The 27,694-nt window shown below is 49.0% G+C and overlaps 2 protein-coding genes across 2 annotated transcripts in view; one reads left to right on the forward strand and one right to left on the reverse strand.

Annotated features, from left to right (window-relative positions):
- Positions 1–19,529, forward strand: part of KIF3C (kinesin family member 3C) — a 38,852-nt gene extending 19,323 nt beyond the window's left edge. The window contains exons 2-8 of the mRNA XM_021087738.2: positions 1,071–1,172; positions 1,815–1,937; positions 3,049–3,167; positions 3,624–3,740; positions 16,359–16,467; positions 16,641–16,813; positions 17,048–19,529. Coding sequence (XP_020943397.1) covers positions 1,071–1,172; positions 1,815–1,937; positions 3,049–3,167; positions 3,624–3,740; positions 16,359–16,467; positions 16,641–16,813; positions 17,048–17,141 — 837 coding nt within the window. The 3' untranslated portion in view covers positions 17,142–19,529. The remainder of the gene's footprint in view (positions 1–1,070; positions 1,173–1,814; positions 1,938–3,048; positions 3,168–3,623; positions 3,741–16,358; positions 16,468–16,640; positions 16,814–17,047) is intronic.
- The window catches only part of HADHB (hydroxyacyl-CoA dehydrogenase trifunctional multienzyme complex subunit beta), a 602,797-nt gene that overhangs the window by 281,661 nt on the left and 293,442 nt on the right, over positions 1–27,694 (reverse strand). The gene's annotated exons all lie outside the window — the stretch shown is intronic.

Raw genomic sequence — 27,694 nt, forward strand, 5'->3', positions numbered from 1 at the left:
AGCTGGCAGGATAAAGACCCAGCTCCGCCCTGGAGCAGAGAGGCCAGAGAAGGGACCCAGAAGCCCCCTCTGAGACTACCCCAAGGATTCCTTTCTGTTCATCAAACGTGTATTGAGCACTTACTTTGTGCCAGGCACTGTGCTCAGCCCCAGGACTCTGAGATCCGAGTCAGACATGATTCCTGACCCGAAGGAGCACACAGTCTGGGAAGAGAGTAGAAAAATGTCCTGGTTATTGAGGCTCAAGGGAGGAGCTGTGCAGAGTTGAAGGAATCAGAGAATCTTCCCCAGATGCTCAAGCTGTGTCTGGCAGAAGTGGCCCCTTTCCAGGGGGACGTGGAATAGGGAGAGGAGCCGGGTGTTGTGAAAAGGCACAGCCTGTTCAGGGGGCTGGGATTCTTTCAGCGAAGCCAGATACAGAACATGATGTGTAGGGAGCAAGCGAGGCCAGCGGTCATTGGGCCGAGACCCCGCACTGAGGGGCTAGAGCCCAAGCTGCCTGGATCATCTCCAAGCTCATGCTGCTTCTGGCTCCGTTAAGCCCCAGAGTGCTGCTGAGTCTTCTTGCTTTGGCTTCTCTTCCACTTTCCAGCTGCAGGTCAGAGCCCTTCCTGCTGCCCGTGTGAGAGCCCTCTTCCTGAGTCAGGAGCCAGTTAGCTAAATGGCTGGGCTGCCCAGGGACTGGATCCCTGCCTCACCGCCCTCTGAACACCAGCCGGGGCTGGTTGCCAGGATTAGATTGCCACCCGCACTCCCTTCTCAGGCATGATGGACCAGCCTTCCTTCCGTATCCAAAGCCGAGGGACCAGGTGCCCTGTATCCCCTGAGGGGTTCCCTCCCTTTGTCTCACCTGATGGTCCTGCCAACAGTGGGAGCCTTGTGCTGGGGCCCAGGAGGCCAGAGGGGGAAACCTCATGCTCTATGAGCATCACGAAGCTCCATCTGGGACACCTCTTGTGTCCCCTCCTGGAAGGACCACAGAGCAGGGAAACCAGACCTCTCAAGCTGGGGCTGCTGTGGCCCTTGGAAAAGCCCCAAAGGCCATCTCCTCACCCCTCTTGTGTCCCCAGGCCATGGAGAGCAAGCTGCTCATCGGGGGCAGGAACATCATGGATCACACCAACGAGCAGCAGAAGATGCTGGAACTGAAGAGGCAGGAGATTGCAGAACAGGTAGGTCTGGGGGCTTCAGGTTCCTGAGGGGTGGGGGGCAACTGGCCTTGGGGTCACATCCGGGGAGCTTAGGGCAAAGAGCCTTCATGGCCTCAGGATCCCTGGAATTGCAGTGCTGAGAATCCAGACCTGCCACCCTGTGTCCGCGGGTCCACCCTCCCGGGGGCCTGGCAAGTGAGAAGTGGTGGCTCTCTGTGATGTCTGCCTCCACGGGGCACCTGGTACTGAGGCCTGGGCCTTCCACAGGGTGTAGTTCTTTGCCACCTGAACGACTGTGTCCTAAATCATCAAGAACCACCGTTTGTTGGTCTTGTCAATTAACTGTGATGCTACACAGGAAAGGCTGAGGCAGCTCGAGAGCCAGTATGCTGGCCTCAGTCAAGGTGGTTGACACCCCAGCTGTGAAGGCCAGGGTCTCCTGGCAAAAGGATGGTCATACGAGCTGAGCAGGTTCAGATAGACTCCCTGAGGATGGGTGGGCACAGTGAATGTGGGCCTGGGACGGCCCCGGCTCCCTTCTGGCACCTGTAGCCGTGACACAGCCGGGGTCTGTGATGGGCACAGCGAGCCTGTCCCCCAGGCTCCCTTGAGCCACCCCAGAACATGCTGCTCCACTGAGCCCCATGCCCTGCCTTGGCCTAGAAACGCCGTGAGCGGGAAATGCAGCAGGAGATGATGCTCCGAGACGAGGAGACCATGGAGCTCCGGGGCACCTACACGTCCCTGCAGCAGGAGGTGGAGGTCAAAACCAAGAAACTCAAGAAGGTGAGATGCCACAGCAGGACAGGGTCAAGGTGTGTGTGCGGCCCAGCAGCCTCTGCCCGAGACAGTCACCTGCCCAGGGGGAGTGTGGTTTAGCGACCCTTCCCCATTTGGCTTGAACTGCTGATCCCCTGGGGTGCACCACCTGGTGCTGGGGCGAGGAGCCGAGGGAGGGGGTGCTGGTTGGGGCGGGATGGAGCCTTTTCTCCTGTGCCAGGCGGGACCTGATAGGCGGGGAATGCTTTCACTTCTGCTTCCCGGGATTGCCATCCTCACGGTCCTGGGTAACGTTCCCCCTTTACTGTGTGTCACCAGTGAGTCACAGTTGGGCTCACCAGGCATAGAGCAGGCCAAGGGAGTGGCGAGGGGGACCGAGGAGACTCGAGCCCAGGAGAGCTCCGAGAGGGAGCACCGGACTCTCCAGCATGAGAATATCAGCCACCAGGACCCTACAAAGTCCTTGGCTGGGGACAGGCGCCTACCTGAGCTGAGGTTCTAGGGCAGGAAGCAGCAAATTCCAGCCTGGATTCTGGAAAGGACGTGAAGAGTCCTTGGGATCGCTGAGGTGGCTGCCCCAGAGCAGGCGGGGCAGTTTCCAGGGACACACCTTCCAGCAGGTTAGGAGTGGGACAGCCAGGTCACCCACACCCCTCCCTTCTGAGGGCTGCTGGAGAGGCGGGCATGGGGTTGTGTCACCTTCCAAACTGGCTGAGGCCCCCTTCCTTCCCGGAGCCCTGGACCAGCAGTCCTGATTCTTGGGGCCTGATCCTGGCTCTTGTGTTACCTGGTCATGTGACCTTGAGCAAGTCTGGGCCTGAGCGTGCTCACCTGTCAAGAGGGTGTTGGACCAAAAGGTCCCATGGGTCCCTTCAGATCTGAACGTTGCACGAGGTGGACAGCACCTGAGAGAGATAGCCAGCCGGTTAACAGGCATAAGAGGGACAGGGCTGCCTTCTGAATAACCCGCTCCCAGTGATGGTGGGGCGGCGGGGAGCTCCAGGCGTGGGCCCTGGCCTCATGCTGGGAGGAGCTGGTGGACTCTGAGCCCGCAGCCTCTGGGGCCCAGGCTGTCTGCGCTGGCCGGAGCCTCCGAGCTGCCCCTGTCCCCACGCAGCTCTACGCCAAGCTGCAGGCGGTGAAGGCGGAGATCCAGGATCAGCACGACGAGTACATCCGCGTGCGGCAGGACCTGGAGGAGGCGCAGAACGAGCAGACCCGGGAGCTCAAGCTCAAGTAGGGCCCCTCCTCTTCCGGTTCGGGGTCCTCGCAGCGCCCCGCAGGCGGTACCGCTCCCCGCCGGGCTCCTCTCCTTCCCGAAGGCTTCATTCTGTCTACTCACCCTTGAGTCCCGGCCCCTTAGGAACAGAATGTGTCTGAGGGATGCAGGAGGGGCCCATCTGGGGTCTCTTCGACCCCCTGTTTCCTCCTTCCTTCCTCCACCTGCATGTGATGACCCGCAAGGTGCATGTTGGGTGCTGCCCAGAAGTAGCGCCTAAGGCCCCGAGCTCTGCATTAGAAACGTGATTTTCAAGCGCTAGTACGTCTCCAGGGATCCCCTCCCCCACCTTTTTGGTTTTGCCACCTGTTTCCTCTGCCTCTTTGCTTTTCGCTTTCTCATCCTTCGACCTTCCCATACAGCGGGTGGTCTCACCCCCCCAACCCCCCTCTCTACCTCATCCCTGCTCCCAGGTACCTCATCATCGAGAACTTCATCCCCCCAGAGGAGAAGAACAAGATCATGAACCGGCTTTTCCTGGACTGTGAGGAGGAGCAGTGGAAGTTCCAGCCCCTTGTGCCCGGCGGAGCGTGAGTCTCTCACCCTGTTGTCTGGGCCTGGGGACTCGCCCCAGCTTGGGAGCGGTCGGGGGCCTGTGCGGAGAGGAAGGTTTGGGTGGATTGCGGAGGGCTGGGAAGGATGCCGTCGGAGGACGGGGTGCTCAGGCCCTCGTTCCGGGTCTCCACGGAGGAAGGGCGTTCTGATAAACGCAGTGGTGCTTTGGCCTGGGATACAGAAAATACCCAGGGAGGGACCTAAGGAGGGCAGGAAGAGCATTCCAGCCTCTTGGCAATCCCAGGGAGTGCCCACATTTGGCCAGTCTGGTGAATATTCACTTATCTGAGGCCCAAAATAGCCACAGTCGGTCATATTGCTGAGCACTCTGTGTGCGTCGGGGTTGTGTGAGACTTTGCAGGCAGAAGGTAAATCAGGCACAGTCAGAGCTCACAGTCCAGTGGAGAATACAGAGAAGTAATCAGATCAGGAAGTGATAGAGCCCCACTCAGCTGGGTGATTCAGCATTTCCACCTGTTTCCACAACCTCGCCTTGAGGCGCCATTTGCGTGCGTTGGCTGGGTATGGAGCTCCCTCTGCTGGTGGCCATGAAGAACGAGACTGGATGTTCAAACCCAGCGGAGGGACTGTTGCACCCAGCTGGCCCACTGTCCCTTAATTGAAAATCTGTGTACAGAGGTGCTCAGCAGGCCGGACACCAGTGCACTTCCTTGGAGATTCTTTGCTTTATCTATCCCAGGAGTATTAATGCCAGGAGAGGTCAGGAGTCTCTCCAAAGCTCGGGTGGGAGGCTAACTGAGTGGTCTGCAGCTTCTCACTGGAGCATCAGATGCCTGCTTAATCTGTCTACCTTCTGAGGGGCTCATCCTCCTGCAGGCAACACGACCCAAGTTTGTAAATGTCAAGGTCATAAGTCAAGGGCTTTTCAGTGGCATCACTTTGTGGGGGTTTTGGTGTGTTTCGTTGTTGGTTTTTTCTTTTTTCTTTTTCTTTTTTTTTTGGCCGAGGCCATGGCATATGGAAGTTCCCAGGCCAGGGATCAAACCTGTACGAAGTTGCAGCCTGTGCCACAACTGTGGCAATGCTGTCTCCGTAACCCTCTGTGCCACAAGGGAATGTCCTCAATGGCGTCACTTTGGATTTAAAATAAACCTTCAGGAGTTCCTGTCGTGGCTCAGTGGTTAACGAATCCAACTAGGAACCATGAGGTTGTGGGTTCGAGCCCTGGCCTTGCTCAGTGGGTTAACGATCCGGCGTTGCTGTGAGCTGTGGTGTAGGTCGCAGACACAGCTCGGATCCCAAGTTGCTGTGGCTCTGACAAAGGCCGGCAGCTACAGCTCATATTAGACCCCTAGCCTGGGAACCTGCATATGCTGCAGGTGTGGCCCTAAAAAAAAAAGACAAAAGACAAAATAAAATAAAATACACCTGCAGTAATACCTCATCTAACACAGAAGTTCTCCATCCTGGTTGCAACTAGAATCACCTGTGAGTTGGTCTCCAGAGAATCTGATTTTAAAGGATCTTGGGCGGATCCCTGGACTTAAAATTTTTTTTCGAAGCTTCCAGCTGATTCTACAGGGAAGCCAGGCTGAAAAACTACTACTCCAGTGCCATCTGCTGGAGGAGGATGCTGGTCTGTAGGGTTATTTTGTGTTTTCAGAGTTCTTGAGTTGAAGGTTGTAGGTGGAGGAATTTCTTTACATTGAATAGTGACTGGATGAAAGAGGCTCTGAGAAGACATGTAGCTTTTTTTGTTTAATTTTTTTTTGGGGGGGGTGCTGTGCTGGTGGCATACAGAAGTTCCTGAACCAGGGATCAAACCCAAGCCACAGCAGTGCCAATGTGGGATCCTTAACCACTAGGCCATCAGGGAACTCTCTAGTTTTTAACTTTGAAAAATAAGGACTGAGAGACCAGTACCAAAAATTCCAATAAACCCTTCACCAAAGCTCACCAATTGTTAGCATTTTGCCACTTCTTGCTTTATTCACACACACACACCCAACCATTTGAGATTAAGTTGCAGTCAACCCTTTCCCCATATTTCCTAAGAATGAGGACATTTCTCTTACATAATCACGGTACAGTGATCAAATTCAGGAAATTCTGTATTGACACAAGACTATTACATAAACAATTTTCAATTTTAGCCGGTTATCTTAATAGTGTCCTTTATGGCAATTTCCCATCCCCTGCCCATACCCCACTGGCCCACCTTTGGAGATGCATTGCACTTAATTGTCCTGCCTCTTATGTCTCCTTTAATCTCAAACCAAGAAGGGATCTTGCGTTTTGAAAGTTTCATGCTTTGGAGGAGTTTTATTCATTTCTCAAAACATTGTCCCTGCCATTTTTACTTGACCGCCTAAGCACACAATCCAAACTTCAAAGCATGGTAAGTGCTTTGCCTGAAGCTAAGATAAGCTTTCTGCTTAATGTTTATGAATTTCCATTCTTTTTTTATAATGATTTTTATTTTCTCAGTTATAGTTGGTTTACAGTGTTCTGTCAATTTTCTACTGTACAGCAAAGGAACTCAGTCACACACACACACACACACACACACACACACACACACACACATTCTCTTTCTCACATTATCCTCCACCATGCTCCATCACAAGTGACTGGATATAGTTCCCAGTGCTCTACCGCAGGATCTCATTGCTTATCCACTCCAAAGGCAATAGTTTGCATCTATTAACCCCAGATTCCCAGCCCATCCCACTCCCCGACCATGGCAACCACAAGTCTATTCTCCAAGTCCATGATTTTCTTTTCTGTGGAAAGGTTCATTTGTGCCATAGATCAGATTCTAGCTATAAGTGATACCATATGGTATTTGTCTTTCTCTTTCTGCCCGACTTCACTTAATATGAGAGTCTCTGGTTCCATCCATGTTGCTACAAGTGGCATTATTTTGCCTTTTTTTTATAATGATTTTTATTTTTTCCATCATAGCTGCTTTACAGTATATTTTGTTCTTTTTTATGGCCCAATAGTATTCCTGAATTTCCATTCTTTATTTATTTTTTCTAAGTTTACTTTCTGCCTTTTACATAACTTTTAAATTAAAAAACTTTTTAGAGGAGTTCCTTAGTAGCTCAATGGGTTAAGGATCCAGTGTTGTCACTGCTATGACTTGAGTTCAGTCTCTGGCTCCTGAATTTCCACATGGCACAGGCATGGCCAAAAAAAAAGCTTTTAAAAAGCTTCTCTCTCTCTCTTTTTCCCTCTTCACAAAAATAAAATAGTTTGCATATACTGAGAAACCATTTACAGATTTTAAAAATTAAAACTGCTATCTTAAAAGAACTTAAAAATTTGGGGGGGGGGGAGTTCCCATCGTGGCACAGCAGAAACAAATCCCAGTAGGAACCATACCATGAGGTTGTGGGTTCGATCCATGGCCTTGCTTATTGGGTTAAGGATCCTGGGCATTGCCATGAGCTGTCGTGTAAGTCGAAGACACGGCTTGGATCCCAGGTTGCTGTGGCTGTGGTGTAGGCCGGCAGCTACAGCTCTGATTGGACCCCTAGCCTGGGAACCTCTATATGCTGCCAGTGTGGCCCTAGAAAAGACAAAAAAAAAAAAAAAAGAAAAAGAAAAAGAATCCATGCTACACTGGTGAAGACGCCAAATCTTAACCACTGGACCACCAGGGAACTCCTCTTAATAACTTTTAGAAAGAAAGAAGTCCTCCAGAATACATCTTTGCTTATTGCTGAACTATTTATTGCCTTTCCTAGCCTCTTATTCCTCTTTTTGTTTTAAAGGTGAATTTATGCTCTTTACATGCTCTGTTGTGGGCCGCAGAAAGCCCCCTGTTCTGGGTGGGGCACCGTGGAGGTAGTTGCCTGTAATGTTATTTTCCCACCTTTGCTTTTTCTTCCGATTTCCATCCGAATCCCTCTTGCTCTGGGAAGGTAATGCGAAGTGAGAAAGAGGCCGTGTTTTCTTTGCCATTAGGAAGCCTGAAAATTGAGATCATTCCTCAAAAGCTGCCTTCTTTACTTACTTACTCTGCAGTGTTTTCCACACTCTGGTGAGAACCGGTCTCAACACACATACCCATGTGATGAAAATTGACCTAAGTTGCATATGGTTGCTCCCCAGCCTGTGTTTGTGCATCTACATCAGCAGCATTTCTAACTGGAACCCAAAGGGACTGTGTTGAGGCATTGGTGGTTTAATGGTAGAATTCTTGCCTCCCAAATGGACTGGGTTCCCTTAAAATGGTACATTATACATATAAAGATATAATCCATTCTCAAGATTTTTCAAAATTATGGTTAAGTGTATTTACAACTTAACCATGCTGTTTTATGCAGAATATGTATGTATTTCCTTGGTATACATACAGAGTGTATATTTTGTGTAGAAAATATCAAGCTATATCTGTGTCAAGATAAAAAGTATTAGGAGTTCCCTTCGTGGCTCAGTGGTTAACAAACCCCACTAGGATCCACGAGGTTGGATGCAGGTTCGCTCAGTGGGTTAAGGATCCAGCGTTGCCGTGAGCTGTGGTGGAGGTCACAGTCGAGGCTCGAATCCGACGTTACTGTGGCTGTGGCTTCCGTGTAGGCCAGTGGCTACAGCTCCAATTCAACCCCTAGCCTGGGAACCACCATATGCCATGTATCTGGCCCTAAAATAGCAAAAAAAAAAAAAAGTATTAAGGCAATTGTGACATCACAGTGTTTTCCACTGTATTTAAATACAATCGATATAAACAAGTGATATAAATTTCTTTAAGAACAAATTCCAGGAGTTCTCTTGTGGCTCAGCAGGTGGAGGATCTGGTGTTATCACTACAGTGCCTCAGGTTGCTGCTGTGGCATGGGTTCGGTCCCTGGCCCGGGAACTTCTGCATGCTGCAGGTGCAACTAAAAAAGGAAAAAAAGAAAAAGAGTCCAATAAATAAGTTACTTCAAAAAGACTTATTTTAAAAACACCAGGTAATGGAGCTCCCGTCGTGGCTCAGTGGAAACGAATCTGACTGGTATCCATGAGGATGCAAGTTCGATCCCTGGCCTTGCTTAGTGGGTTAAGGATCCAGTGTTGCCCTGCGCTGTGGTGTAGGTCGAAGACGCAGTTCTGATCTGGCGTTGCTCTGGCTGTGGCGTAGGCCGGAGGCTACAGATCCGATTAGACCCCTAGCCTGGGAACCTCCTTATGCCACGGGTGTGGCCCTAAAAAGACAAAAAAAAAAAAAAAAAAAAAGCAGGTAATCAACTCTATGCTATTCTGAATTACTACTACAAATTATTTTCTTTTTTTCAATGTCACTGTCCATTGTCTGATAACTGCAATAAATAATATTTATCTAGGAGATCCTGCTGAGTAGCATTGAGAACTTTGTCTAGATACTCATGTTGCAACAGAACAAAGGGTGGGGAAAAAAATGTAATTGTAATGTGTACATGTAAGGATAACTTGATCCCCTTGCTGTACAGTGGGAAAATTAAAAAAAAATAATAATAATAATATTTATCTTAGGACCTTTAAAGAATCACGAAAATACAAAAGAAAAGGCATAATATGAAACAAATTTTTTTAAAATTTTATTTTTGTGTTTTTAGGGCCACGCCCATGGCATATGGAGGTTCCCAGGCTAGGGGTCGAATTGAAGCTGCAGCCATCGGCCTACACCAGAACCACAGCAACTCAGGATCTGAGCCTCGTCTGCAACCTACACCACAGCTTACAGCAATGCTGGATCTTAACCCACTGAGCGAGGCCAGGGATCGAACCCACGTCCTCATGGACACTAGTCAGGTTCATCACCACTGAGCCACAGCAGGAACCCCCTGAAACAAATTTTTTTAATTAAATTTTTTTTTAGCAGCAGTTGGTGGTCAAAATGAAGTCAGAACACTTCCCTCCTAATTGAAACTCCCAAGGGTGATTGTGACTCAGCACAGAGAGCCCCAGGGTAGCACTGCAGTGTAAGAGTCACTGGCCTGGACCTCCTGGATCATCTGCCCCCAGCCCCTCCTTTCAACAGGGGAAGGCTTGGGGTGGGCGGGGGGCAGTGCTTGGATGCAGCTTCACCCATTTTGAGGAGCCCTGAGGTCTGAGGCTATAGAACAAAATGCGTCTCTGGGAGGAATCGGGTCCCACTGTTTGCAGCAGAGCTTAATCAGGGCTGAAAACCTCTTTCTTCCCAAAGCATATTTAACTAATCAAGCCATTGTCCCACATGCTCAAGTCAAGTGTGGAATATTTTGTTTCACTTGAGCCTGTGGTATTCTGGGGATGAGAACACTGATGGCTGCTCAAAGGGAGAAGAAGACAGCATTGTCAGAAAGAAATTACCTAATGTCATGCTGTCCCTTTTGGTGGAAAACACCCCCCGGCCCACCACCAAGCATTTACCCCACATGCTCTTCCCGGCAGCTCTGTTGGGGAGTTCTTGAAACACACTCTGCTCTGCTCCTGTCAACTTATTTTGGAGGTCTGTCCCATTTTCTTTTTTCTCCACTATCTCTGTGCCATGGCTTGTTGATACCCAGTAACTTCAGGTGCGGTGCCTTCCACAACCACAATTTTGTGTTAGAGTTTCTTTGGGGGACAAAAAAAAGAAAATTTCTGCAGCCATCTGCAGCAACCACTATTTTACAAGTATGACCTTTTATTTTTGCTTTTTCATAATAGACTTCATTTTTTAATTGCGTTTGTTCAAAACTGCCTTCTAAGGGTTGTGTATTTGGCAACGTCTGTAGCCCATGGTTTACAAAGTTCTGTTTGTAACTTTAGCCCTTTGGCCTTTGCAATCTCTGCCACCCTGCATTCTTTTCAGAGGCTTCATGGTGCAGTAGAGACTGCGTTTGGGACTTAGAGCATTCTGAATTCTAGCCCCTGCTCTGCCTTGGGAAGGTTGTTTAACCTCTCTGAACCCAGGTTTCTTCACTTGCAAAGTCAGGACGATAAAGTAAAATAAAAATCCCTGCAGGGTGGTCGAGATTGAAATGAGATGATGTGTGGGAGGCTGTAGGTCAATACTTGGCACAGAGGAGATGATCCAGAAATGGTTCCACTCCTACCAGTAAGCCAGTAGGATGATTGTGGGGGCTCTGGGGAAACCGGCTTGCCGTCATCCCTTAGAAGTGCCATAGAAGGACAATGCAGTGTGTTGCTTTTGTTCCAGATGTTGATTTATTTATTTATTTTATTTTATTTTTTTACTTTAGCACCACACCCACGGCATATGGAGGTTCCCAGGATAGGGGTCAAATCAGAGCTACAGCTGACCGCCTACACCACAGCCACAGCCACAGCAACACAGGATCCTTAACCCACTGAGTGAGGCCAGGGATCAAACCCGTATCCTCAAAGATACTAGTTGGATTCGTTTCCGCTGATCCATGACAGGAATTCCAGATTTTGATTTTTTTTATACAGGCTGCCTCCAAATTGAGAGAGGGAGAGAGAGGGAGAGGGAGCGAGGGAGAAGCCGGGGCGGGGGGGGGCGGGGGGGGGAGAGGGAGAACGCCAGCGCATTCCTGGCTCTAAATAGAATCGGGATAGAAAGTTACACTGGTTTCATTACAGAGGCAACGTTTACCTCAGTCAGAACATTCTCAGCTCTGGGTTGAGTCCCTAGATTCATTCACAGGCCCAGGACAGCTGCAGAAGAATCTGCAACAGGGCACAGTGTCTGCCTTCCCAGGCAGGTTGTGGGCCGTGTGAAGGGCCCCTGGGAGAGGAGCGGGATCTTATTCGCGCAGGGGATGCTGCGAGGTGGACAGCTGACCTGCAGGGCCGAAGGGGCCCGATCATGCAGAAAAGTCGGATTTGCTGCGGCAGGTGCTTGTAAAGGACTTGGAAAATACATCCTGTGAGGCTGGCTGCTGGTTCTCAGGGCAGGAGAGGGAAGGCGGCGAGCTGACCGAGCTGGTAGTGAGATTGGGGTCAGCCTCTGCCGTGAGGCTGAGAGAGGGCTTTTTAACAGTAAGGGAAGAAAGAAGACTGTGATAGCAGCTGTGTCGAGGGAGGGTCCTAAGAGAACGCTGAAGGATCTGCTAAGCACAGGATAACTGGGTTTCTTTCGGCGGGGGTGGGGTGGGGGGATGAATACATGCAGAGCCAGGCCTCCACTCAGGGGCTGTCAGCCACAACTCGCTTACTACAAAGGGATCAATCAGGGCAAGAAGGCCTGGAGCAGAAGAGAGGACATGGGAAGTTCGGTGTCCCAGTTACAGACTCCCCTCCCCCACCCCCTTCTGCCTGCCCGCCACCCAGAATAGCCCTGGCATCTTTATTGGGTCAGGCTGCCAATTCACGCTCATCCACTGCTTTGCTCGCCCAGCCCTGTCCCCCTGTCCTGTTCCCAGAGCTTGCAGCCTGCAAGGGACATGCAGGCCCAGACTGTTCTGTGGGTGCTCCCTCAAAGACAGCCCAGCATCAGAAGAAGAGTATTTGGGAAGGTTCAGTTCTGAGCCTCTTCCCAGTTGTAGGACTTTGGACCCTAAAGGCACTTTGCTTTCTGAGCCTCTTGATCTGCCCTGTCTACACCTCAGGAGGTTGCTGTAAAGCTCCAGTGGGCATAGATGCTCCTTGCAATTGCCAAGTTGTTCTGTGACGGGTGTTCCTGCTCCCTCCCTCAGCGCTGCCGCTGTTCCTGGGCACAGCCCTCCCACCTCTCAGAGGGTGCGCAGCAGCAGAACAAACCGGGGCCTCTACAGCCTCATCCTTCCTTGTTTTCAGCTGTGAAGAGGGGTCAGCAGGGGCCCGACGTGGGATCCAGTGCTTTTGTATGTGCCCTTGGTTAAAAACCCCGAGAGTGTTGCTTCTCATTCCTCTGTGCTGCAGAAGGCAGGCGTTGCTCTGTCGGCTCCTGTACGGCTTGTTCTACTATTCAAGGACAGAATGTCCTATCTCTGAATTACCCAGCCTGTTTCTTCTCTTCTGTCTTCTAACTGTCTGCCTTTTGGCTTTTTTCATTGCTCATTTGTATCCCTGCTTGAAATTAGCACATGGAATTGAGAATAAATAGTCATCGCAGCTGCCATGTGTGGAGCCCTTCTGTGGGGTACTGTGCTGAGTGATTTTCTGGATTAATCTCAGCCATTCTGTTTGATAAGAATGAGATAGCTAGGCTCAGAGATCATAAGCCACTTCCCAAGGTAACAGAGCTCTAAGGGGTAGAGCCAAGTTCAAACGCAGATCTGTCTGACTCCAAATCCTGTACTTTTTTTTTTTTTTTTAACAAGAGAAATAAAAGCAAGTTTATTGACATGCATACCTTGTGTACACATGGAAGCTGCCCAGGGTAAAATGACAAACTCAGGAAATTCCTGTTGTGGCTCAGCGAGTTAAGAACTTGACATAGTGTCGGTGAGGATGCAGGCCTCACTTCGTGGATTAAGCATCCACTGAGTCACAGATGCGGTCACAGATGTGGCTCAGATGTGGCATTTCTGTGGCTGTGGCATAGGCCAGCAGCTGCAGCTCTGATTCAACCCCTAGCCTGAGAACTTCCATATAACACAGGTGCAAAATCCTGTATTTTTTTTTTAATGTAAATAACTCTCTTGTTTTCTGTCTTTTTTGTGTGTTTGCTTTGAGTAGTAAAATTCCTCACACTCCTTAAGTTGCTGAAAGTAAAATGTCTAACATACCATGAGTCGGCCAGGAATATAGAGCAATGGAAACGTCTTCATAGATACAGCCACTTTATTTTATTTTATTTTATTTTTTGTCTTTTTGCTATTTCTTTGGGCCGCTCCCGTGGCATATGGAGGTTCCCAGGCTAGGGGTCGAATCGGAGCTGTAGCCACTGGCCTATGCCAGAGCTACAGCAATGCAGGATCCCCTAGCCTGGGAACCTCCATATGCCGCGGGAGCGGCCCTAGAAAAGACAAAAAGACAAAAAAACAAAAAAAAAAAGTAATTTGGAGAGTTCCGTGGTGGGTCATCAGGTTAAGAATCTAGCACTGTCACTGCTGTAGCTCTGGTCATTGCTGTGGTGCAGGTTCGATCCCTGGCTTGGGAATTTCTGTGTGCTGCAAACACAGCTCCCCCCACCAAAAAAAGCAATTAGGCAATATCTAGTAAAGCTGAAAATGCCCATCGGAAACATTCCATTCCTGGGTATATACCCCAGGGGAATTGTTGACTATGTACTTGAAGATACCTGTGCAGAAATGCCCACAACAGCACTGTGTTAAATAGAAAAGGGGGAGAAAGGAATTGACCTAGATGTCCATCAACAAAAGGACATAAATAAAACACACGCAAATAACACACACATACACACACACACTCATATACATATAAAGTGCTGTACTGAAACCTTCAGATAGTCAGTAGAGCTAAAGTTCAATAATCAAATCTAGCGCAGCATGGATAAATATAAAAAATATGTTTGTCGAGCACCCAAAAAATGCAGTACAGGAGTTCCCGCTGTGGTTCAAAGTTTAAAAACCCTACTAGTATCCATGAAGATGTGGGTTCAATCTCTGGCCTTGCTCAGTGGGTTATGGATCCAGCATTGCCACAGGTTGTGGTGTAGGTTACAGATGTGGCTCAAGTCCCATGTGGCTGTGGCTGTGGCGTAGGCCGACCAGCCATAGCTCCAATTTGACCCCTAGCCTGGGAACTTATATATGCTTCAGGTGTGGCCCTTAAGAAAAAAAAAGCCAAGCCTGAGTTTTGTTTGTTTTATAGTAATAGCTTTATTAAGATGTAATTTACATATCATGAAATTCACCATTTAAAAATTTTTTGTTTGTTTTTTTGGATTTTTTTTTTTTTTTTTTTTTTTTTTTTTGCTTTTTACAGCTGTACCCACAACATATGGAGGTTCCCAGCTAGGGGTCTAATCGGAGCTACAGCTGCCGGCCTACACCACAGCTCATGGCAATGCCAGATCCTTAACCCACTGAGTGAGGCCAGGGATCAAACCTGCAACCTCATGATCCTAGTTGGATTCCGCTGCACCACGATGGGAACTCCTTAAAATGTATAATTTTGAGGACTCCCATGTATTCACAGATTTGTACAACATCACCACTATCTAATTCCGGAATATTTTCCTCACTCCAGAAAGAAACCCGAAAAACCTGTTCGCAGTCACTCATTCCCCAGTGTCCCATCCTTAGGAAAACCCCTGCCTACTTTCTGTCTCCATGGACTTGCCCATTTCAGATGTTTCATAGAAATGGAATCATACAATGTGTGGTCTTTTGCATCTACTTTCTTTCACTTGACACAAGGCTCTCAAGGTTCGTCCATGTTACAGCCCCTGTGAGTTCTTCATTCCTTTTTGTGGCCAAGTTCTGCTCTGTTCTACGGGTATACCACATTTTGTTTATTCATCAGTTGATGGCCATGTGGGTTATTTCTACTTTTTGGCTATTATGAATAATGCTTCTATGAGTATTCATGTACAGGTTTACGATTCTCTTGACCATATATCTAGGAGTGGAAGTACTAAGTCACATGGTAACTCTATGTTTAACTTTCTTAAGAACTGCCAGACTGTTTCCAAAATAGCTGCAGCATTTTATAGTCCCACCAACAATGTACGAATCTTCACCAACATGTGTTATTGTCTGTCTTTGATTGTAGTCATCTTAGTGGCATCTCACTGTGGTTTTGACTTGCATTTCCATAACGAATAATGTTGAGCATCTTTTCATGTGCTTATTGGCCATTTGTACGTTTTCTTTGGAGAGATGACTCTCCAGATCTTTTGTCCATTTTTAAATTGGGTTATTGTCTTTTTGATTTGTAAGGGTTATTTATATATTCTGGCTACAAGTCCTTTATCACCTATACGATTTGATAATTTCTCCTATTTTGGTTATTTCACTTTCTTTGTAATTGTGTTTATTTTTAATTTTTTTATTTTTTTGCTTTTTAAGTCTGCACTCGCGGCATATGGAGGTTCCCAGGCTAGGTGTCCAGTCGGAGCTACAGCTGCAGATTTGTGCCACAGCCACAGCAACACAGGATCTGAGCCTGCACCACAGCTCACGGCAATGTCAGATCCCTAAACCCACTGAGCAAGGGCAGGGATCGAACCCTCAACCTCATGGTTCCTAGTCGGATTTGTTTCTCCTGCGCTATGACGGGAACTCCTGTGAAGTTCTTTAAAGCACAAAAATTTTTCATTTCATTGAAGTCCTATTTTTTTTTTTCCTTTGGTTGCTTGAGCTTTTGATGTCCTAAGAAACCAACGCCTGGAGTTCCTGTTGTGGCTCAGTGGGTTATGAATCTGACTAGTATCCATGAGGATGCGGTTCAGTCCCTGGCTTTGCTCAGTGAGTTAAAGATCCAGCATTGCTGCAAGCTGGGACATAGGTCAGCTCGGATCTGGTATTGCTGTGGCTGTGGCATAGACTGGCAGCTGCAGCTCCGATTGGACCCCTAACCTGGAAATTTCCATAAGCCACAGATGTAGTCCTAAAAAGAAAAAAAAAAAAAAAAAAGGTTTTTTAAAAGTGTATGTCTCCTTGCGTTATACTACTTTGAGTTGTCAGGTTGTATTAGTACAAAGAGAAGGAAATTCTAGCACCTGCATCCTGCAAGGCCTCCTGACTACCCGAATGATACTTAATGCATCATATCATTTCCCTTTGTGTTCGGCGGAAGTCCATTTTAATGTGGCCTCTTCCCTACAGCAATAACAGCCAAATGAAGAAGCGGCCAACGTCAGCAGTGGGCTACAAGAGGCCTATCAGCCAGTACGCCAGGGTTGCCATGGCAATGGGGTCCCACCCCAGGTACAGGGTAAGACGATGGGCTGGAGAAGGGGGAGGGGAGAGGGCATCCGGGGAGATAAGGCTCGAGCCTCGGCCTCCTCCGCCTGCCTCATCACCCTTGCTTCTCCCGCTGCTTACCAAGTGCCTGAAGATAGAGTCATGGGGCCTCTGCTCAAGTCTGGCCTGATGTTCCCCCCACAGGCTGAAAACATCATGTTTCTGGAATTGGATGTGTCCCCTCCAGCGGTCTTTGAGATGGAATTCTCTCATGACCAAGACCAAGACCCCCGTGCGCTCCACATGGAGCGGCTCATGCGGTTGGACAGCTTTCTGGAAAGACCTTCCACGTCCAAAGTCCGAAAGTCCAGATCCTGGTCAGTACCATCCCGGTCAGCGTGGACAGGGGCCGGAGAGGGGGCGGAAGCCACAGGGGCTGCTGAGGCTGGTGGCGGGGGTGGGGGGGATGGGGGTTGGCTGTACCCAAAGGGCCTGAGGGAGGGTGATAACCCGGGCCGAGTTCCCATAGGGACAAGATACTGTAGGCTGCTCCCTTTGCTACTTCCTGCACACCCCTGACCCCCCCCCCCCCGCTTCATCCCCACCCACAGGTGCCAGAGTCCTCAGCGGCCTGCGCCCTCCACCACACCTGCCTCGCTGGCCCCCGCTGCTCTGCGCCCCACGACAGTGCTAGACCATGAGTGACAGCCTTCCGTCAGGCCGCCCGTCCCGCAGACGCCAGGGGCGGGCCGCCAGCCCTGGATCATCTCGCCTGCCGCTCGGTGTGCGTGTATGTGCGTGTGCGTGCCTGTGTGTGTGTGTGTGTGTGTGTGTGTGCGCGTGCGCGCATATGTGTGAGGGGGTGAGCATCCGGCAGGCCGTGCCTCTGCCAGCTCTTAGCCTCCTTTATTTAATTCATGTTATTTATTCGTGGAGCTCGGTTCCCGCAGGAGAGGCGCCCTCGCCCGGGCCTGCCCTGGTCACTGCAGCCTCCTTTCCTCCCGACCGTAGACCCCCGCCCCAGTCACACCGCCAGCTCCTCCCCGTCAGTTGCCCCCAGGAGGGAAGGGACCGGGGCCTGAGAAGAGGGTCCTTGTTCCTCCTGGCTCCCTCGGTCACCCCCATCTCCTCCGGCACTGACCGTGAGCAGCCCCTGAGCACTTCCCGGGACTAGAAAAATGCGAGGTGTCCTCTGAGGATATTCGACGTCCGTCCACAGTGTTGAGCTTGGGCTTCCGGCGGAGAGAGCCCTGCTCTCCACTTTCTGGGCCTCAAGTGACCTCTTTCGGCTTCTCGGGCTCCTCCTTCTCAAGGACTTGAGGGACCTCGCCGACACAGCCTATGCGCGTCAGCTTTGATGGGAACTCGCGGCTTCCCCAACCCTGCTTCTCGTCCACCTGCCCAAGCCGTCGATGGGAACTGTGAGCCAACCCCTTGCGGCCTCCTCAGGACCTGCAGGAAATGGAACAGTAATGGAGACAGTGTGGATAATCATCAGGAGACGTCCCTCCTCTAGGACCCTTTGTTTCTGTCCCCTTAAGAAGTAACTGTGGCCAACAAAGCCACCAGGCCAACTCCCCACCTTAGACATGCTGCTCCTTCCTGCTTCCGTCCTTTTCCCTGCAGCTGCCTGGATCCCCGGTGGTAATGGGAGGGATCCATGTCCTTCTCCCCTGGCTAAACAGAGGTATCAGTCTGTTGCTTTTCCTTCTCATGAGCGCAGGATATGGAGACCCAGGCGCAGCCTGCCAGCTCTGCCCTTTACCCTGTTTCTGATTCACCTTCTGTTGGGCACTGCTCTGTTCACCAGACTGACCTTTCCTTCAGCATTGTGGTCCCTAGGGAAGTACTCCTCACTGTCCTTTGCGACATCCCAGGATGTCTCCGGGTCTCTAAAGTAAAGTTCTACCAAAAAAAAAGAGAGGGAGATTAATTTTCATTGACTTGCCTTTTAAGGGTATATTTCAGTGGAAGGGGAAGAGGCAGTCATGAATCAGAGCAAGTGGGTTAGGCTCTCAGAACGCCCTAATAGTGGCATCTCCAGGTCCTAGAACATGATGAGTTTAGCTCTTGGGGTAGAGGCACGAAACGGACAGATCTGCCTGCAGTTTGGTGTGTGGGAGGTGGCAGTGGGGGCTGATTACCTGGTTATTCTCTTTCCAGCAGGACATGAACCCTTTTGCACAGTTCAGGTTCTGCCGTGTAAGGACCCAGCAATGGTTTGGTTTGGTTTCATTCAATGATGCTGTCACTGCTTCTGCAACTGCTGGACCGCATGGTTGGGCAACTCAATTGCCACTTGCTCCTGTCCTTCAAGGAAATAACCTTTTTTCATCAGAACCCAAGAGATTATTTGAGACCCAGGATTCAGATCAGAGGTTCGGTTGTGGCTGGGACAGGAGTGGTATGTAGAAGGGTCCCAAGTGGGAGAGGCATTGAGCAGCCTCTCCCACGGACCTCTCGTTGGTGGATGAAGCCGCACGCGTTACCCCCATTCATCACCAGGACGCATCGACTCTGCACTGTCTGATCACTTGACCCTCATAGTCTTATAGCACAATATACCCAACTTCACCCCACCCCAGCCTCAGGGCTGGGCCCAAGGTGTGCTCAGAGGAGGAGCTCCTGCCTGCAGTTTTGTGTACGTGTGTATGTGTGTGCGTGTTTGTGTGTGTTTACCTCCACAGGGGACACTCTGCACTTGGTGTGAGATATGCTGGGAACAGGGCCACCGGGGTGGCTGGATCTCGGTCCCTCTGTCTCTCTCTTCTCTTCCTTTTGATGTATCACACATTTGGTTGACAAAGTGAGGGCCTTGATTTGGACCAAATTTCCATGTCTGTTGCTGTGGTCTTCATTTAGGACAATGATTAACAAAGCCGTGGCCCCTTCTCGTCACTCTATACATATGACTATACGGGACATATGTAATATATAAATATATATATAAAATATTACCCTCTGTCTCCTTGGCTTAGGATGAGATCTCTCTGTTGAGCTGAAATGCACCTGCAGCTCAGTGCTGCCAGCAGCCTGCAGGCCCCAGCCCTGTTCAGATTAACACAGTCCGAAATAAAGGAATGAGTATCGTTACATAGTTGGTTGCCTGCCTTCTCTTCCCTTTGATTCTTCCTACTTGTCTTTTTTATGTCCTCCTCTCTCTCTCTTCCATGTTTCTTCCAAAAAGGGTTCAAGAGGATAGGGAGTCCGGCTGCAGGTATCAGCACCCTGGGGAAGAACCAGCTGCTTAATGGACGGGGATCTGGCCGACCAGCGGGGGGGGAGAGCTGGAGCTCAGGCTCCGGTCTGAAGTCTGTGTCTGCACTATAGCAGCGGCTGTTCGGGTTCTAGGCTAGTGGTCCCCTCCCAGTTAATTCTGAGCTAGAGTAGATTTCAGAGCTGCCTAGATGCTGTCCAGATTAGCTGTCAGTATCATGTGATGGCTCTGCCTGCTTGCTCCTCCATTTATCAGCCAAGAGAGATTAAAACCAGCAATCCTGTGTGTAAAGCCCATGGATATGCCTGGCACATGGTGGGTGCTGAATTAAAACAAAGGAAGTTCCCATGTGGTGCAGTGGGTTCAAGATCCAGCTGTGGCGCAGGTTCGATCCCTGGCCCGGGGAACGTCCCCATGCCATGAGTCCTGCCAAAACCAACCAGCCAAAAAAACCAAAGACTCTCCTTTCTTCAAAGGGCCGCTTTCCCTCCCTCTGGGTTCTAGCTGTGGGCTCTCTGTAGCGTAGAAGCCTTACAGGAGATGAGAAGTAGTTGCTGCTAAAAAACAAAACACAAGGCTCCGACTCCTGGGAGAGCACCAAGGTAAGCCTGGTGCTCAAGGCACAGCCTTGCGCCCAGGGTGGCACTGATAGTTCTCCCAGGGTTGAGGGGGTTGGAGGCCCTGCCTCTGTACCATGCTGCAGCCGTGAGAGCTAAAGGGGCTTCTGGGCTTCGCTGCTTGAGAGGGGTTTGCCAGTTGTTGGGTTCTTTACACAGTGTAGCCATTTCATCCTTGCAGGGGGGATTATTGTCACCGGTTTATAGATGAGATTTAGGGACATTAACTTGACTGAAGATGTACAGTTAGTGATGAAGCTGGACTTTCAGACTCTAAAGCTTGTATTTTTTGATTCTGTGCCTCCTCTCTCTAGCCCATCAGCACCTCAGTTCCGATAGGTCCTCTGCATGTTTTACAAGGAGTGCAAGCCAGACAGAAGGGCAGAGTGATGGGAATAAAACAAATCTCCAGACCCTTAACCTTGAGGTCCTATTTTTTTTTTCGGCCACAGCTATGGCATATAGAATTTCCCCTGGCCAGGGATTGAACCCTCTCCACACCGAGAACCAGCCAGATCCTTAACCCAGTGAGCCACCAGGGGACTCCTTGAGGTCTTATTTTAAAACCACTCATTCCTCCCAGTAGCCATGGCCTCACTTGTTTTTATTTGTTTTGTTTTGGTTTTTTTATTTGTTTTGTTTTGGGTTTTTTTGCCTTTTCTAGGGCCACTCCCTCGGCATATGGAGGTTCCCAGGCTAGGGGTTGAATCGGAGCTGTAGCTGCCGGCCTACACCACAGCCACAGCAACGTGGGATCCGAGCCGCGTCTGCAACCTACACCACAGCTCACGGCAACGCCGGATCATCAACCCACTGAGCAAGGCCAGGACTCGAACCCGAAACCTCATGGTTCCTAGTCGGATTCATTAACCACTGAGGCATGATGGGAACTCCAGCCATGGGCTCACTTGTATGGCTGAGGTAGATGGTTCTAGAGCTCCACAGAACAGCCAGAAGGCAATTACTCACGCTTGGCCAGGGTCTTGTGGACAGCTTGCTTGTTGATAAGGCAACTGTCACGTTTCTCTTCTTCCTGGGCACCTATCTCCGTAGAGTAACTTATTTCTGTCTTCACATGCCTAGGGCTGGGCTGTGTGTTGGTTAGAACTTTTAGCCACTGCTAAAGATGCACCTCCTGAAGCACATTCTCTCACTGAACAAATATTTATTGAGCACCTGTTACCCATGTGTTCCAAGTACTGTTCTAAGTGCTGGGAATACAGCAGAGACTAGAACTGACAGAAGCCCCCGTCTTCACAGGGCTTAAATCTAGGGTGGGGAGAAAGACACTAAACAAGAAAAACCTACTTCAAGGAGTTCCGTGGTGGCCTAGCAGTTAAGGATCCAGTGTTGTCACTGCTGCGGCTTGGGTTCGATCCCTGGCCCTCAAACTTCTGTATGCCACATGCACAGCCCAAAAAAGAAAAAGAAAAAAAAAAAAAAAAGACAAGGAAGAAAGGAAGAAAAACCCACTGCATGTCACATGACCCAGCATGTGGGGCCAAGCAAAATAAAGCCGAGAAGGGAGATGAGGATTTCCGGGTCCTGAGGGTGGTGGTGATGGAGGTGGGGGAGGGGGGCAGCGTTTTTAAAGCCCTTTCTAAGAAGGTGACAGGATGCAAAATCCTGTGGGAGCTAAGGAAATGGACTCCAGGAGAGAGAAGCAAATGCAGAGGTTGGGGGCGAGAGTGTAACAGGCATATTCAAGGAGTAGCCACGATGTTGCAACCCTGAGGCAACAAGCAGACCATGTACGGGTTGATGGAGTGGGGAGACCCAGAGACCCAAGTCCCCAGTGGGGTTTGTGCTGCTGCACCCGTTTGGGTCTGTCTACTTCTAGACCTCCCCTAGTGCCAGACAAACCCCCAGGGGGTTAAGTGAGTGTCAGGGCGACTTGCCAGGAGTCTGCATGGGAAATGAGCACCTCCGCGTGATTCGCTCACGTCTGAGGATCTGGGTTGCAGCCATTTGTGACTCTGAGTCCCGCTCATGATGGGCCTGCCCTTCAAGCATTGGCACTGAGGCCACCCGCCTGTGTAAACACTAGGACTGCCCTCAAGGGGGGTAGAGGCAGAGGGCACAGACCCACTGAAAGGCGGGCACCTCTGGACTCTTAAAGGCCCCAGATGCCATGGCCGCAAGGGTTCGATCCCTGGTCCAGCACAGGGGGTTCAGGATCCGTCAGTGCCGCAGTTGTGGCGCAGGGCTCAGGTGCAGCTCAGGTGCCAGTCCCAGCTCTCGGGAACGTCCACGTGCCACAGGTGCAGCCATTAAAAAACAAACAAACAACTTTTTGAACACCTGCTTCCTCACACATCCCCCTGTTTGGAATCCCTACAGAGGACATGAAGATTTTCTAGATTCTGCATATTCACAAAGACGTTCATTTCTTTTATTACTGAAGTACAGCTGATTTACAATGTTGTGTTAGTTTCTGTTGTACATTCACCAGAAATTGTTTTACATATATATGTTTACATATATATGTACGTTCTTTTTATTTTTATTTACTTATTCATTTTTTGTCTTTTTGCCTTTTCTGGGCCATTCCCGAGGCATATGGAGATTCCCAGGCTAGGGGTCTAATCGGAGCTGTAGCCACCAGCCTACGCCAGATCCACAGCAACACGGGATCCGAGCCTCGTCTGCAACCTACACCACAGCTCACGGCAACGCCGGATCGTTAACCCACTGAGCAAGGGCAGGGACCGAACCCGCAACCTCATGGTTCCTAGTCGGATTCGTTAACCACTGCACCACGACGGGAACTCCTAATGTTCTTTTTTATTATAAGTTATTACAAGATATTGAGTCTAGTTCCCTGTGGTACACAGTAGGACCTCATTGTTTATCTCAGACCTTTTTTTTTTTAATCAAAGTATAGCTGATTTACAATGTTGTGTTAGTTTCAGGTGTACAGCAAAGTGATTCTGTTATAAAAACATATATAGCTATTTTTTTAGCTTCTTTTCCCATATAGGTTATTACAAAATATTGAATAGAGTTCCCTGTGCTATACAGCAGGTCCCTGTTGGTTATCTATTTTATATATAGTAGTGTGTATATGTTAATCCCAGCTTCTAATTTATCAGACATTCTTTGTGTGTGTGTGTGTGTGTGTGTGTGTGTGTGTGTGTGTGTGTGTGTGTGTGTGTGTGTGTTTAGGGCCACACTCATAGCACATGTAGATGCCCAGGCTAGAGTTTGAATCAAAGCTATAGCTGCCTGCCTACACCACAATGACAGCAACACCAGATCCAAGCTGCATTCTCCACCTGTGCCCAGTTTGCAGCAACGCTGGATCCTTAACCCACTGATTGAGGCCAAGGATTGAACCTGCACCCTCATGGATACTAGTCGGGTTCTTAACCTGATGAGTCACAACGGGAACTCCCAGACATTCATTTTTGATGCCCCATCTGTGCAACCTCCCTTTCTCAAGCCAGTGCCAACCCTGCAATGTAGCTGATTAAAGAACATCTTGGAGTTCCCGTCGTGGCTCAGTGGTTAATGAATCCAACTAGGAACCATGAGGTTGCGGGTTCAATCCCTGGCCTTGCTCAGTGGGTTCAGGATCTGGCATTGCCGTGAGCTGTGGTGTAGGTCGCAGACACGGCTCGGACCCCACGTTGCTGTGGCTGTGGTATAGATGGGTGGCTACAGCTCCAGTGAGACCCCTAGCCTGGGAACCTCCGTGAATGCGGCCCTAGAAAATGCAAAAAAAAAAAAAAGAACGTCTTTCTTTAAGAATAAGCATAAAGTCTGATGACACAAATAGGCTGCTCCTACAGGAGGGGATTTGAGTATGTGGAGCCTTCCTTCCTCCCTCCTCCCTCCCTCCTCTCCACACCTCTCTGCCTCTGGAGCCAGTGGCCCACAGAGGGGGAAATTAGGATTTTTAAAAGAAAACATATAATATTTTTTTATTTTTTGAGAAAGAAATGATAATATGTTTTATCTGTCTACATTTTTAATGAAGACTGATGAACTAATAGTTTATTACTATTATTTTTTTGTTTTTATTTATTTATTTATTTTGCTCTTTAGGGCCGCACCCACAGCATATGGAGGTTCCCAGGCTAGGGGTCCAATCAGAGCTACAGCTGCCGGCCTCCACCACAGTCACAGCAACACAGGATCAGAGCCGCATCTGCAATCCACACCACAGCTCATGGCAAAGCCGGATCCTTAACCCACTGAGCAAGGCCGGGGATTGAACCCGATTCCTCACAGTTCCTAGTTGAATTCGTTTCCGCTGCACCACAATGGGAACTCTTGAAGAATTAATAGTTTATATGTTTACATGTAAAACATATAGCTTTTTTATGTAAAACTAATAGTTAAACATATAAAAAAGAACTGACTTCAGCTCTGCAATTTGGCTGGCTTTGCATGTGGCCGGTTAAGTTACTCTTAGGGAAAGAGAAGAAATGGGTTTGCAGGAAAGAAAGAAAGATGTGAGAGAGCTATCCAGGGCTGTCATCTAGAAAATGGAAAAAAAGAAAAAAGAAAAAAAAAAAAAGAAAATGCAGTACTGGGAAAGGACGCACCCAGGAGCCTTGACGGGATGGGAGCTGAACGGGAACCAGTAGAAAGCGCTTTGTGCGCAAGCACCAGACTGGGATCTAAAGCAAGTGAAAGCTGACATTTGAATCCTTTTGACTCCTGCAAGAATTTCACTGTCATCTCTGCAAAGAAAAACAGGTTTTCTGCTTTTATTATTACGTATTTAACTTTTGAAGCTTCATGCTAAAATAATGGTTTATTTCCCCAGGGAATTCTAAAAGTTTAGCTGGCAGTGGAAGGCACGGCTTGTGTTTCAGATACTCTCTTCCACACCCAGCAAGCCTGTCAGTGGAGGAGTGTGACAGCTCCCTTTGATCTGCAGAAGCTGCCTGGCTCCTCTTTGTTTTTGCCGAGATCAGGGCTGTCATATGCCATGGTATTCCCGTGGCTTGTGGCCCTTTCCCCTTGTCGAACTCAGTCCACATTCTGATTGCATTTCATTCTAGCTGCAAGACATGTAGTGGCAAGGATAATAAAAACAGTTCAGTGAAAACGACCCAAAGGAATAAATTGATTTTTGCCCTCAGTGCATCAGGGAGGAAGGCACTTGTCATTCCCAGCCTCTCCCAGCAACAAGAGCCGGGACCAACTCCTTACACCTCCCAGGGGAACTGCCGAGCTCCCAAGCCGCCCCCACTTGATTTGCTTTCTGAAGAGAAAATAATTTTTCTGGAGTTGTGATCTAGCTGAAATAATGGGGAAGAGTCGCAGTGATATATTTAAGAAGAGAGCTAGAGAGTGGAGGGAGAGATGATATTGCCAAATACTCGACTGACAGGCATTTACATACACCCCCACACATGGAGAGAAACCCCCTTTCCCAACCAGAAAATGGAATCCAGGTTAGGAAAGACGATCTACGGTATTTTTCAGTTGTCAGTGAAGTGAGGGATTATATTCCATCTTTCGGAAAGGAAGGGAACTTCATTCATTCATTCATTCATTCATTCATTCATTCAGTGACTACCTGCCCAGTACCTGAAGGAGCAAAGCCTTGTTATTCGAAGTCTGAGACTCCCTTGGGCCCGTCCTCACCGCTGCCTGGTTACCACTTCTCCCCATTTCCGCCGCTGCGTCCCTCCCCCATCAAGTCTCCCTCCTAACTGATCTGTCAGCTTCTGTCTTTGCTTTTCACCTTCTCACCTGCCCTCCGTGGCACATTCTTCGCACGAGAGCCAAAAAGATATTTCATCGCAAAGAGTTTATATTTAAAATGCAGGCGTTCCCTTGAGGCGCTGTGGGTTAAGGATCTGGCATTGTCATTGCCACAGTTCAGGTCACTGCTGTGGCCTGGGTTGGATCCCTGGCTGGGGAACTTCCACATGCTGTGAGTGTGGCCAGAAAATAAACAAATGAAATGTAAAATAAGATCATACAAGTCCCCTGCTTCGACCCCCACCCTCCTTGGCTTTATGTTACCCTTTAAAACCTGGACTTTTTACAACCACCTCAAGGTCCTACGTGATTGTCCTACCTTTACGACAATCTTGTGTCACTCTCCCCACTTCAAAATATTCTGCAGCTAGACCGGCTTTTTTTTTTTTTTTTTTTTTTTTTTGGCTTTTTAAGGCTGCATCCGCAGCAGATGGAGGTTCCCAGGCTAGAGGTCTAATCAGAGCTGTTGCTGCTGGCCACAGCCACAGCCACAGCCATGCAGGATCCGAGCTGCGTCTGCGACCTACACCACAGCTCACGGCAACGCCAGGTCCTTAACCTACTGAGCAAGGCCAGGAAATGGAACCCACAACCTCATGGTTCCTAGTCAGATCTGGTTCCACTGTGCCACGAGGGGAACTCCTACACTGGCATTTTTAATGTTTTATTTTGTTCCTCAGATCTGCTATGCTTATTCCCTGCTCAGGGCTTTTGCCCTTGCTATGTCTTTGCGTTAATTCACCCTTCCCTTAGATATGTAGATGGGCTCTATTGTGTTTATTATCTTCTAAAAGCATAGCACAGTGCCCCCCTTTGTGGCTCAGCACTCAAGAACCTGACCAGAATGCAGGAAGATGTGGGTTCCATCCCTGGCTTTGCTCAGTGGGTTAAGAATCTGGTGTTGCAAATAACAAGTGCTGGAGGGGGTGTGGAGAAAAGGGAACCCTCCTGCACTGCTGGTGGGAATGGAAACTGGTACAGCCACTATGGAGAACAGTTTGGAGATACCTTAGAAATCTATACATAGAACTTCCATATGACCCCGCAATCCCACTCTTGGGCATCTATCTGGACAAAACTCTACTTAAAAGAGACACATCACCCGCATGTTCATGGCAGCACTATTCACAATAGCCAGGACATGGAAACAACCCAAATGTCCATCGACAGATGATTGGATTTGGAAGATGTGGTATATATACACAATGGAATACTACTCAGCCATAAAAAAGAATGACATAATGCCATTTGCAGCAACATGGATGGAACTAGAGACTCTCATACTGAGTGAAATGAGCCAGAAAGACAAAGGCAAATACCATATGATATCACTTATAACTGGAATCTAATACCCAGCACAAATGAACATCTCCTCAGAAAAGAAAATCATGGACTTGGAGAAGAGACTTGTGGCTGCCTGATGGGAGGGGGAGGGAGTGGGAGGGATCGGGAGCTTGGGTTTATCAGACACAACCTAGAATAGATTTACAAGGAGATCCCGCTGAATAGCATTGAGAACTATGTCTAGATACTCATGTTGCAACAAAGGGTGGGGGAAAAAACGTAATTGTAATGTATACATGTAAGGATAACCTGACCCCCTTGCTGTACAGTGGGAAAAAAAAAAAAAAAAAAAAAGATTAAATAATACTATTTCGTCTTCCAAAAAAAAAAAAAATTTGAATTCAAGCCCCAGTTGCTGT

The sequence above is a fragment of the Sus scrofa genome, chromosome 3 (genome assembly GCF_054392235.1).
Source record: "Sus scrofa isolate SSC_HxYL_T2T_F1_AM1 chromosome 3, Sscrofa_HxYL_maternal_Yorkshire_Landrace_v2.0, whole genome shotgun sequence".
NCBI classification, from domain to species: Eukaryota; Metazoa; Chordata; class Mammalia; order Artiodactyla; family Suidae; genus Sus; species Sus scrofa.